Raw genomic sequence first — 12,234 nt, forward strand, 5'->3', positions numbered from 1 at the left:
GTGATTACAGTGAGCTGGGAAGCAGCTGTCTGACATCAGTGGGATACAGAAAGCCTCTCAAAGACTTTTTCCTTTGCATAACATTATCCTGATCATACTCCACTGATCCCACTAAGATGAATTTGTCATGGGGAGCACTAGGAAATGCAGAAGCAGTGTGCAGCTGCAAGTGTCCAGTCCTGCATGCTGGATCCAGCTGGGTTTCGTGGCCAGAGCTCTGCTCCCGAGTTTGCCCATGGCCAGCCTGTCACCTTGTACAAATCTGGGTTCTTTGTGCCTTGGTTTCATCCCTCATGAAATGAGGATAACGTCACTCACCTTGTGTGCAAAAGGGGTTGAGGTCTAGTGGTGAGAATTGCTGGGAAGGGGCTTAGGTGAGGTTGTTTTGAATTTATGGGAGTGCAGGTAGCAAAGCAAATGCCAGCCCTGTGTGCAGCTCAGGCTGTGCCTGGCCAGCCAGGGGGAGACAGGGAGGACATTTCCTCAGAGGCATGCAGAGGAAATTGCTGAAGTGTCTTTTGATCAAGAGTTACCAAAACTCGCTGGAGCAGAAAGAATCTTAAAATGCTAATGAGCCTTCATCTGTGGAGCCCTGGTTGGGGCAGTTTCTGCTTTTCTCCAGGCTGATTTTGCAGCGCTGCTCAGCGTCCAGTCCTGCCTCTCTTTTACTCTCTCTTTCTGGGGAGGGTAAATCCTTCCCAGCAATTCTCACCACTAGACCTCAAACCCTTTTGCAGGCAAGGTGAGTGACGTTATCCTCATTTCATGAGGGATGAAAGCAAGGAGGAAAATCCTCCTTGCTGAACCATTTCCCAGGAGTGTTATTTTACATCGTGAGAAGAAGGTTATTTTAACAAACTCAATTTTTACAATGCCAAGAGCCAGGAGCGCTGGTTGCATTCCTGCAGGCAGCCTCCCTGTCCCAAGGAGGTGCATTTCCATTTTATTGTCTGCTATTTTTACCTCGTTTTGGGGAGGAGGAAGGGCTGGGACACCCTTGGGACGGGCAGTCTGTGGGCTGGTGTGGCCGGGTGTGGCAGGAGGGACAGGGACAGGCTGGGAGGTGGCACCCAGCCCGCACATGGCACACACATGAGCAGCCCCCGGCTGGGTAGAGCCTGCTGCCGGCGGCTTTTGAAGGCGAATTTAAACCCTAAAATAACAACTGCCACTCCCTGCTGAGGGAAAGCAGCCGCGATTAGGAAGCCTCCCATTCCCCGCTGCCTGGTGACACAAGGACTTTCCCCTCTGTGCCAAGAGGGTGACATTGCCACCCTCCCCTTGTCCCCGAAGAGGAGCACGGGGCTCCTCTGACAGCTCCTGCACCAAAGGCAGTGGGAGACATGTGCTAACCTAAGGAGACAGCAGATGGGTGCAGGTGCTTTTAAGAACAGCTGCTGGTGTCTCACTCAATAATCCCATTTTTAACAAATCCGTATGATAGCGAAAAAATGCTGGAAATTAGGTTTTTTCTGTCCTCTCTCATCTCCCGAGCCACACTTGACCTGTTCAACATGATCTAGGGATTAAAGGCTTGTTATTTTAGCTTCTCCATAATAGATCAGAGGCTGATCTCTGTCAGGCTATCGAGCTACTATTCCTTGGCTCTCCCCCTCTTCCCACTTTTCCTTTTGTGTCCCAGGTTATGTGATAATCCAGAGATGTCACTCCTGCTGAGGGGCACGGTGGCTTTTCCCCAACACTGCACCGTGTCATCACCCCAAGGTGCTGCTTTAGAGAATATTTTGGAGCTCCGAGGCTCCCAATTCTAAAGTCTTAAAACTCTGGAAGCTGCCTGAGGGAGGGAAGCCTTGGCACCTTCACTTGTCACCCCTCGGGCAGCAGAAGGGTGGCCAGGAGGAGGGAGGGCAGGGAGCTTTGCTTTTCTCCGGTGGGGAGCACATCCCAAAGGTGATTTTTCTGGCTGAGATCCGAAGGAGGGAGGCTGTGGAGCCGATATTGTCAGTGGAGCCGATATTGTCAGTGCTGAGCTGTCGGCTGTGGGCTGAGGTGTCCTTCCTCACCGCGCTGCTTCGAACTAATCACCAACACCGCTGCTAATTCCCTCAGCTCCCAGGTGGGGAAGCCGTGGCACCGGGATGCAAAGTGGCTTAGCCAAGGTCACCCGCCGGGAAATGGCACGGAGAGGGAGAGAGCTGATGGATAGGTGTGGCCGTGCTACGGGAGAAAGGGGATTTTTTTTTTTCTTTTTCTCTAGGAGGGAGAGGCAAAAGGTCTTGTCGGGGGTTTCTGGGGGCTCCGGGGAGAGCCGGGCCTGTGTTTGCTCCTCCGCCAGGTGCCAGTGGGTGCTCCCCGGGGAGCACCCCCGAGAGGCACCGGGACAGGGATGGGAACAGGGATAGGAACAGGGATGGGGGCAGAGCGGCACATCCCGGAGAGGCACCGGGACAGGGATGGGAACAGGGATAGGAACAGGGATGGGGCCAGAGTGTCACATCCCGGAGAGGTACCGGGACAGGGACAGGGAACAGAGCAGCACATCCCGGAGGGGCACCGGGACAGAGATGGGGGCAGAGAGGCACATCCCAGAGAGGTACTGGGACAGGGATGGGAACAGGGATGGGGTCTGACCAGCACATCCCGCAGGGGCACCGGGACAGGGATGGGAACAGGGATGGGGTCTGACCAGCACATCCCGCAGGGGCACCGGGACAGGGATGGGAACAGGGATGGGGTCAGAGCGGCACATCCCGCAGGGGCACCGGGACAGGGATGGGAACAGGGATGGGGTCAGAGCGGCACATCCCGGAGGGGCACCGGGACAGGGATGGGAACAGGGATGGGGTCAGAGCGGCACATCCCGGAGGGGCACCGGGTCAGGGATGGGAACAGGGATGGGGTCAGAGCGGCACATCCCGCAGGGGCACCGGGACAGGGTCAGAGCAGCACATCCCGCAGGGGCACCGGCGCAGGAGCAGGGCCGGGGGCAGCGCGGCGGCTCCGCGCTCGGGCGGGGCGGCTCCGCGGGGCGGGGCGGGGGCGGGCGCGGAGCGGCGGCGGGGCGGGCGCTGTCCATGGCCCTGCGGAGCTCCGGGCGGCCCCGGGCTCCGCCGCGCCGCCGAGCGAGCGAGCGATGGGCAACACGGTGCACAAGACGCTGGCAGGTACCGGCGGGGCCGCGGGGCCGCGGGCGGGGGGCGCGTCCTGCCCCGGGGATGCTGCGGGCGAGCGGCGGCGGCTGTGCCGCTCCTCCCCGGGGCGAGGCTCCCCGGGAGAAGCCGAGCGTGCCGGCAAGCCCCGGAGAAGCCGGGCGTTGCAGGAATTTCTGCGATGCGCTCGCTGCCGGCGCTGCGGGCGGGGATGCGGGGCGCGGGGTGAAGCGGGGCTGATCCCGCAGCGGCAGCGGCGCTTCCCAGCCCTCGCACCGAGCCCTCGCAGGGGCTTTCTGCTTCATTTCCCCTTCTCCTCACGGCTTTTTTTTTTTTTTTTTTTATTATTATTTTTTTTTATTTTAACACAACTTTTTAATGAGGAGAGATCTTAGTGGTTCGGAGTGGCCGGACGAAAACTGCGCTGAGGTCTGAAATGTTCGGTGGGCTGCCCTGCCTTCAAAACTGCATTTTTAGCCAATTCTGCGCTTGGACAAGAGATGTACAGATTCTTTTCCTCTGCAAGTTCGTAACTGTGGGGTTCCCCCCACCCCCCCGCTCGGAGAATCTGTGCATAATAAAAGCAGTTGGTCTCTATAGAATCAACAGGGTTGAATTACTGAGCCCTTGCCAGGCTGTATCTTCAGCCACTCCGCTTTTCTTCTCGTTTCTGCTCTTGCAGAGCTCCTGCATTGCATCTTTTGTACTTCAGGCTCCCATAAATAAAAAGGGTATTATTAAACTTATTTAAAGAAGCAGGAGGATCTATTGAACACATACACGTCTGCCTGTAATCAGCCAGGGAGCTGAATATAGAAATAAAGAGAGGAATAGATTAGCATTTGGATGTGCCATATATTGTCTTTGCAAAGAGAGGGTGCCTGGGACCTTCAGGGCACAAAAGAAAGCTGCTAAGCTCGTGGTTTAGCTATGAACCAGCGATTAGATTTCTAGTTGCATCTCCTCTCGTTCTCTATTACATTTAAATGGGACATTAACTCCTCTCACAATAAGGAAGTTTTCATTTTTTTTTCAATGCTTCACCAAGTGGCAAATAAAGGCATGGTGAGGAGTGCACGACCTTTGAGAAAATGTATTTTGTGGGTTGGCTTTTCAACTGGGGGCACATGCAAAAGACCTGGGAGGGGGAAAAAAAATAAAAAAAGCCAGGAAAACATCTTTGGGTCAGCAGAGTGGTCAGGCTGGAACTTCCCAAAGAAAAAATATCTGAACCTGGTGGGTAGAGAGCTCTGTTGCAGAAGGCTGGGAGTTGTACCAGCCCTTCTGCCTGCTGCTAGAACAGTCTCTCCTGAGCAGCCTCCACATGCTCAGCCTTCCACACGTGAATTTAAAAAAAGGGATGACATCAGCTGCAACCGCAGCTCCGCGATTCAGGACTTCCTCGCGGTGCTTTCAAAAGGAGTTGTTAAAGAGGAAAAGTTTGATGGTGGGGGAAAAAAAAAATTTAAAAAATGAAGGCTTGATTTATGGAGACCTCCCAGCTCAAACGTTTGTTCTGGTGGCCTAGAAAATCTCAGTCGTGTCCCTCCTGTCTGGGAGGATTGCACGGCTGGGGATGGTCCATTCGCAAACATTTGTCAAATTGCGCAAGGCAAAGCTATGCAGGACACTTGAATGCCTCTGCTGAGGGCTGGATGATGCTGGAAATGTGTCTTTCCCCCAAACTCAGTTCGCTTTTTACAAGAGGAATGACAGTCCAAAGGAGCTGTTAGCCTGTGGCTGCTGAGGAGCTTTTGGAGGTTTGCAGTTTGGAAGTTTATGAACGTCTCTTGTCGGGTTGGACCCCATTCAGCAATTTTTCATATGAAACTGAATTTTGGATGGATTGTTTGTCTTTCATTATCCAAATGGCATTGTGGAGGGAAGCAGGTTTAGAACTGTTCTTGGAACAGCCCTTTTGAAAATTAGAAAGTTTTTCCGGGAGACTGAATGGTTGGATGAAGTTCCATTTATAAATGTGAGGGCTGTTTAGAATTACTCCAAGATAATCAGTCAGAATTAAGTCTTTCCTTCTCTCGGTCCAAAATGCACCTTTTTCTTCACCCTGCAGACTGAGCAAGGCACTTTCACTCTCATTTTGACAGGGGAATTGTTCTCTGTCCCATGGACTGAAGAAACTTCTTAATAAAACCCAAACAATCAAACAGAACCCATTCAAACTGAAACTTGCTTGCTCGTGATTCACTGCAGAATCACTTTGGTCGTTTTGTTCACCATAAATAGCTTAAGGTAGAAAAAGCCTTTTCAATGCAACCAAATGCAGAGGGAATGTGGAGGGACCTGTAAAAGCCAAAACAAGCAACAATTCAGGTTTTATACAGAAATGGCGACGCTTTTCTCAAACAGCAGAATTCAATTGGAAACCCTATTGCAGACAACTCATTTTTATACCTGACTTTGCCCAAATGTGCTCGAACAAACCGTTCTCGTTGCACCTTTAAATGCTCGCCCAGCCTCATCCTTTTCTCTGCACATTTCCGTGGGGCGATGCAAGAGCACACGCTATCGGTGCCGGAGGGATTCGTGCCGGGAGCTTGGGAAACTCGTGTCTGCCGAGCCTCCGATGCTCAGCACACGATGGGCTTGGTCGCATGAACAGCCACGGAAAGGAGTCCTGAGGCTGTGGCTAATGAGAGGCAGCTCCTGGGCAGCCATTGGAAGGGAAGAGAGCTGGGATGTGTCAGATGCGCTTAACAACAGGCCTGAGGTGCTGCTGGAAGTCGCTCTTTATCGGGGTGACAGCTAAGTGACACGCGGCACACGCGGGTGCTGCCACCGGGCTGCCCCGGAGCCCTCGGGATGCTCCGGGAGCGGCTCCGGCACCTCCTGCAGGAGCAGCTCCAGCACAGGCTGGGAATGGTGTTTCCCTGTTTCCCTGGGAATGGTGTTTCCCTGTTACCCTGGGAATGGATGTTTCCCTGTTTCCCTGGGAATGGATGTTTCACTGTTACTCTGCTCCCCTCGAGCATCTCCAGCACAGGCTGGGAATGGATGTTTCCCTGTTTCCCTGGGAATGGTGTTTCCCTGTTTCCCTGGGAATGGATGTTTCCCTGTTTCCCTGGGAATGGTGTTTCCCTGTTTCCCTGGGAATGGATGTTTCCCTGTTTCCCTGGGAATGGTGTTTCCCTGTTTTCCTGGGAATGGATGTCACTGTCTCCCTGCTCCCCTCGAGCATCTCCAGCACAGGCAGGGAATGGATGGATGTTTCACTCTTTCCCTGCTCCCCTCCAGCAGCTCCAGCACAGGCTGGGGATGAATGTTTCCCTGTTTCCCTGGGAATGGATGTTTCCCTGTTTCCCTGGGAATGGATGTCACTGTCTCCCTGCTCCCCTCGAGCGTCTCCAGCACAGGCTGGGAATCTCCTGGAGGATCAGCTCCAGCACAGGCTGGGAATGGATGTCGCTGTTTCCCTGCTCCCCTCCCCTCCCTCCCATGGCCCGAGGTGATTTTGCGGGTAGGTGGGCGAGGCGAGAGGGAATTGTTGGTTTTTGAGGCACGGTGTTCTCCTGGCTCCCGCAGGTGATGGGCAGTGCCTGGCCTGGCCTGGAGCTGCTGGTTCCGTGGGATTTGTGCCTCTGTGTCTGGGTTTCTGCAGGGAATCTCTCTGGAGCTGCTGGTTCTGTGGGATCTGTGGCTCTGTGCCTGGGTTTTTGCAGGGAATAGCTCTGGAGCTGCTGGTTCTGTGGGATCTGTGGCTCTGTGCCTGGATTTCTGCAGGAAATCTCTCTGGAGCTGCTGGTTCTGTGGGATCTGTGGCTCTGTGTCTGGGTTTTTGCAGGGAATCTCTCTGGAGCTGCTGGTTCTGTGGGGTTTGTGGCTCTGTGCCTGGGTTTCTGCAGGGAATCTCTCTGGAGCTGGGGTGAGAGAGGCAGGGAGCAGCACAAAGCACCCTGGCATCATGGATGGGGCTCCTTTCTCCATGGGGCTCCTTTCTCCAGGCACCCACAGGGCTCAGGAAAGGGTTAATAACCAGTGGGAGCAGGAAGATGCCAGGACCTCAGCAGGGCAGGCTTGGGAGAGGGGAAAATTCCTGTGATCCAGGGAAACCCTTGTGAGGAGCAGTGTCCCCGTGGTGGCAGGGGAAGGGGGACAGCTGCTGGGACACAGGAGGCACTCACCACCCGAGGCACAAGGCAAGGACTTTCCACTTGGGATCCAGCTGTTGGTCCTGACCCAAATAGGGGCATTGGTATTTAACAAAGGAGCCAAATTCCCTTTTTAGAATCTGGCTGGGATCTGATTGCTGTGCTTCTCCCACAGCCTTCCTCACAACTGCGAGGAATACCAAGTATGAGTGGCATTTGTGTCTGGTAAACACGAGGGAGAATGGGGCTTGTTCTGGGCAGAAGCGACTTTGTTGCAAGAAATTATTTTGTATTCTTAAGGAAAAGGCTTCTAATAATTAACCTGCTCTCAACAAGGCAGAAATCCCAAGTTCAGACCTTCACCAGGCTGGTGCTTCCATCTGCCAGGCCAAACAGGGATGGTTGAAGGGTCCCGGTTATGGCAGAGCTGCAGGAATTTACAGCTTGTGGGTTAAAAAAGACATTTCTGTGTATGACTTTTCAAAATACTGATTCAGTTCTCCTCTAAGAAATGAGGAGCAAAGTCCATGCAGTGGGAAAAGACCTCTCTGCCTTTTCCAGGGGCTAAAATCTCACTTGAAGGAGCACTTCTGTTTAGATGTGTTTTCTGGTCCCTCCTCCTTCAGCTGCTAGTGATGCACTGTGGGAGGAGTTCTTGTTATTGTCAGGAGTTCAGGAAATTGTTTGATTTGACTCCAGTCTGACTTCAAGAAAACGACAAAATACCACTTCAGGTTTGAGTGAAAAAGGGACCTGCTTTGGGTTTGGTTCCATGCTGATCAACACGAACTGCAGGTGTTAATCCAGCCCCATTTTGCCTGTTTTTCTGCATCTTTTAGGAGTTGAGGTTCTGAGAGTCTGCCAGTGATTTTGATGACTTCCTGAGTAACCTTGGAGCAAGTGGCTTTATCACAGGATTGCTTTGAATGTAAGGAAGGCAGGAAACCCTGGCTCACATGGGGGTACCAGAGTTAATTAATTATGAAGCATCTCCTGGAGGAAAGTCATAGAAGTGGGAAAAAAAAAAAAAATTCACTGCTTTCTTAGCAACCTTCTGCTCTTCCACTCTTCAAAAGGAAACCTGTGAAGCTGCTCAGCCTTCGCTGGGATTTAGAGCTGATTGTGCACTGAGCACTCTCTTTAACCACTGTACATGCCCCAGACTGTGCTGCAGCCAACTGGCACCATGAATTCAGCCTTTGGCACCTCGGCTCTGGAGGAACAACTGTGCTCCAATGCAGGCAGGCATCACCCCCTGGGACTGTGTTAAATGGAGCTGTGTCATGCCCCGTGGCCCACGGGCTGTCACTCACACTCAGCACAGTGCCAAGTGTGTCATTAAAGCCAGAGCTTTCCCTGCTCTCCACTGGGTAGTGCTGGGCAGGTGCCTTCTCTTGCTTTTTTAAAAAATTTTTTATTTTATTTTTATTTTTTAAAATTATTTTTGCTCCAGAGGGGAATTGCTTTGCTCAGAGGTCTGGCAAGCAGCACTTTCCCTCCTTTTATTTATTTATTTTTTTTCCTTCGGATAATTGCTGCAGGCCGGGAGGACCTGTGTGTCAGCAGGTCCTCAGATACTGAAAATCCCAACCCAGAGTCTGTCTGGGGAGGCAAAACCCTCCCCGAAGGCAGAGGAAATCATCTGACAACCTATGGAAGTGCCTAAGGATGTTTGAGGTGTTTAACTCCAGGCAGCCAGGCTGGAATGTTTGTTTGACAGAGAGGGATGAGTCAGTGCCAGGCTTATGCCAGGCTTCTCTCTCCTTGCACAGCCTCATTCCCTGGCTTTCCAATTAGGAAAATTGAAATTGAGATTTGCATTTAGGTGCAAATCAGCAGCTAAATGCAAATCTAAACTTCAGTTTTCTGAGCTGCAGCGGGTTTCACCTCCCAGCTCCTGCTGGGGCTGCAGAGCTGCACTTTGGGGCAGCGGTGTCCTGCTGCAGGGTTTGCCTTGAAAGGAAACAATTCCCTTCTCCTCAGCATCCCGCTGTTTACAGAGCCTATCTGTGCGGCTTGGCAGCTAAATTAGGAGCAGCCTTTCCTGAGGTGGAGCCTGCACGTCACCCTGATGGATGAGGTGGGTTCAGGAGAGGAGCAGGCAGGAGAATTGGCACAACCAAGCACAGTGGGGACAGCCTGGGGTGGCTTCGTGTGCTGCTGGATGAGATTCCCTGGAACATCCGGTGAGATCCCACCTCAATTTCCCCACGGGGAAGGTGTGTGAGATCCTCCATCTCTTCCCTTTGCATTCCTGTGGGAAATGGATTCATAGAATGGCGTGAATTATTGCATCTCTATTGTCTCACCGTTCTCATGAGACTGAAAATAGAATAAAGATTTTTAAAACGCCTCTCAGTTACCCCATCTCTGAGTCAAAAAAGGGCATCATCCGACACATTTCCATGTTATTATCTCCTGGGTTTGTCTCCCTAACCCTGCCTGGGGCAGTTTTTGGGAGCAGTTTTTTGCTGTGTCCTGCACAGGAGCCAAACCACAGGGCTGACCTGCTCCTCAGGAGCTCCTGGGCCACTTCTGGGACTCCCTGGCACCCAAATTCTGCAGACTGATCCCGAGGGCAGAGGTGTGCTCAGCCTCCAAGGAGTGGGGAAGGGCTGTGGGGAAGGGCCTGGCTGGTGGCACCTCTCAGGGAAGTCCCTCTGTGTGCAGCAGCTGGAGGAAGTTTTGCTGGAGGAGGATTTCCACACTTTGTTCTGTCCCCTCGTTCAGGCAGCTTCTCCTCCCATGTGTGGTGCCACCATCTGCTGTGCCCTGGAGGGGACAGACCCTGGGCCAGTGGTGTTTTGGTGTCCTTAGTGAGGTTCCACCACTTCTCCTTCCCATCCCTGCTCCTTTCCCATCAGCAGGCCTTTCCCCAGGCTCCCTTAGATGAGCTCTGTGCCTATGGGAGGACTTTTTTGGTGGGAAGGAGATGCTGTTTACTCTCTGTTCTTCCCTATCTTGGTGATGCTGTGTTTATTTTCCCTGTGTATGATGAAAAAGAAGGAATCCCTGGCACAGAGATAGCTTTATTTCAGCTTACCTGTGCCAGCTGTTCCCTTCAGACCTGGGTGCCCTGTTGTCTCAATTACTGAGTGCTGGAAAACGAATTCCTGGTGTCTGAGCAGCTGCAGTGGGGCTCTGGGGAGGAGGGAGGGAGGAGAAAGTGATTTCTTGCTTGTTAATTTGTTTTCCCCTCTGTGTCCAGGGAGATCTCCTCCTCTGCTTTGTGTAAGCAGGGCTTGCTTTCCACCCAGGAGCTTTTTTCTCCCTGGGTTCTTTCAGACCTCTGGCAATGGAGCAGCTCAGGAATCTCCTGCTGGGAGGATCTGCCCCCAGTCCTTGCCCCTTTCCAGCAAAACCATTTCTTTTTTCCCTTTCTGCACCCTTCTGCTGTAAGGAAATCAAATCAGAAGATAAAAAATGATGTATTGCTTCAATTGCACAGGAAGATTCCTTAAAGACAAAACCATCCAACTGCACTTCAAAGCCTTCCCAGTGCAGCTGGGAAATCTTATTTAGGATTATTTTTAAGAGGTGCTGATGCTTTGAGGGGAGAAGGATGGATGGAGTTGTGTTTGTAGGGTTGTTGGCTGGATAGTTGTGTGGAACAGGCTTCATTTTTGAACTTTGCTGGTTTTATTGTGGATTTTTACATAATAATGATAATTCTGTACTTTGGGAATTCTCCTATTTTAACCATTTTCCTGTGATTGTACTCCTGATAGGAAAATGCCTAATGATTATGTGGGAGAAATAAATAGACACATGAAAGTAAAGCTCTGGTTTTTGTTTGTGTGGCAACACAGGGAAAACAATCAGTCAAGAAAGAATTCACTTAAGCAAAAGTTTTCAGAGGGTTTCCAAATGCCAGGGAATGAAGGTTTTTGATTTTTGCCCTCCTCCATAACTCAAACATTGAATCCTCTAGGCCCTGCCTGGAGAAGCCAAAGATAAAAGATAGAATATCCCATTTGGCGGCGCAAATGAAATAATTCCATTCAAGTTTCTCCTGCTCTGCTCAGAGATAAGTGGCACTGGGGCAGCAGCTTTCCTGAGCCTGTTATCTCCTCTGCTCTCACTGGGACACCAGCTGCTCAGCTTGATGTCTTCTGGAATTGATGGAGTGCAGCTCAAAAGTTATCTCCTCAGCTTGAAAGCAGAATTCCTAATGAGGGAAAATTGCTGTTTCTTGGGGTCTTAAACTTGACACGATTGGATGGAGCTTTTTTTTTTTCCCCTGAGAATACAAAACTCTACTGGAGATCTGCCTGGTGTAGTGTCCTGGGGGTGGCTAAAATTCTGTAAGGGGAGCAGCTCAGAGGCTGCAGTGAATTTTGGGGAGAAGACAGGACCAGGAATTTTGAGCATGTACTCTCTCAGGCAGGTTAGCAACCATGCAAAGCCTTGGTGCAATACAATAAATAAGAATAGTTCTATCACTGGAGATCTAAAAGAACAAGTTATGTTTATTTGTGATTCATCAGCTAGGAATGGAATGAGTAGAACTGGACAACCAGGGCTAAAGGTGGGTTTGAAAATCCCTGTAGGCTCCTTGCAAAAAGCTGTGTCCCCTTGTGACCTCTTCAGGGGCTGTCCTGTGGTGGTCCTTTCCTCAGGACACCTGCAAAACCTCTTGATTAGTTTGTCCTGCCAAGTGAAAAGGTTTCCAAGAATTAAACAGAATTAATTTTCTAAGCTGTTGCTCGTAGAGATGAAGAGCATCTTCTCCTGGCAGGTTTTTCAGAATTTGGTGGCTCTCTCCTGGAGTGGAGGGTTCAGGGCAGATCTCCACCCTGGGCAACTGATTTTTGAGGTTTTAAACAGCAATTACTGAGTGATTTGGCAGCAGCAGAGCAGCTCAAGCTGCCCGAAGGCAGAGGGTGAGGAGGACAAGGCTCACTTTCAAGGAAATCTTGGGTAAAGTTTATACAAAGTGATCTCAGCCCCTGGAGCAGGGTTTGTGCCTGGGGTTGGTGCTATCCAGGGATTTTGGAAGGGGTGGGATGGGACATGCA

General features: G+C 51.5%; 1 protein-coding gene across 2 annotated transcripts in view; it reads left to right on the forward strand.

The window, feature by feature from the left end:
• Nucleotides 1-12,234, forward strand: part of NEURL1B (neuralized E3 ubiquitin protein ligase 1B) — a 129,902-nt gene that overhangs the window by 91,258 nt on the left and 26,410 nt on the right. The window contains exon 1 of one of the 2 annotated variants that reach the window (XM_021532125.4): nt 3,000-3,125. The exons of the other annotated variant lie outside the window; for it this stretch is intronic. Coding sequence (XP_021387800.1) covers nt 3,095-3,125 — 31 coding nt within the window. The 5' untranslated portion in view covers nt 3,000-3,094. Of the gene's footprint in view, nt 1-2,999; nt 3,126-12,234 lie in introns of those variants that run through there. 2 annotated transcript variants of the gene reach the window in all.

This window comes from Lonchura striata, chromosome 13 (genome assembly GCF_050655825.1).
Source record: "Lonchura striata isolate lonStrDom1 chromosome 13, ASM5065582v1, whole genome shotgun sequence".
NCBI lineage: Eukaryota > Metazoa > Chordata > Aves > Passeriformes > Estrildidae > Lonchura > Lonchura striata.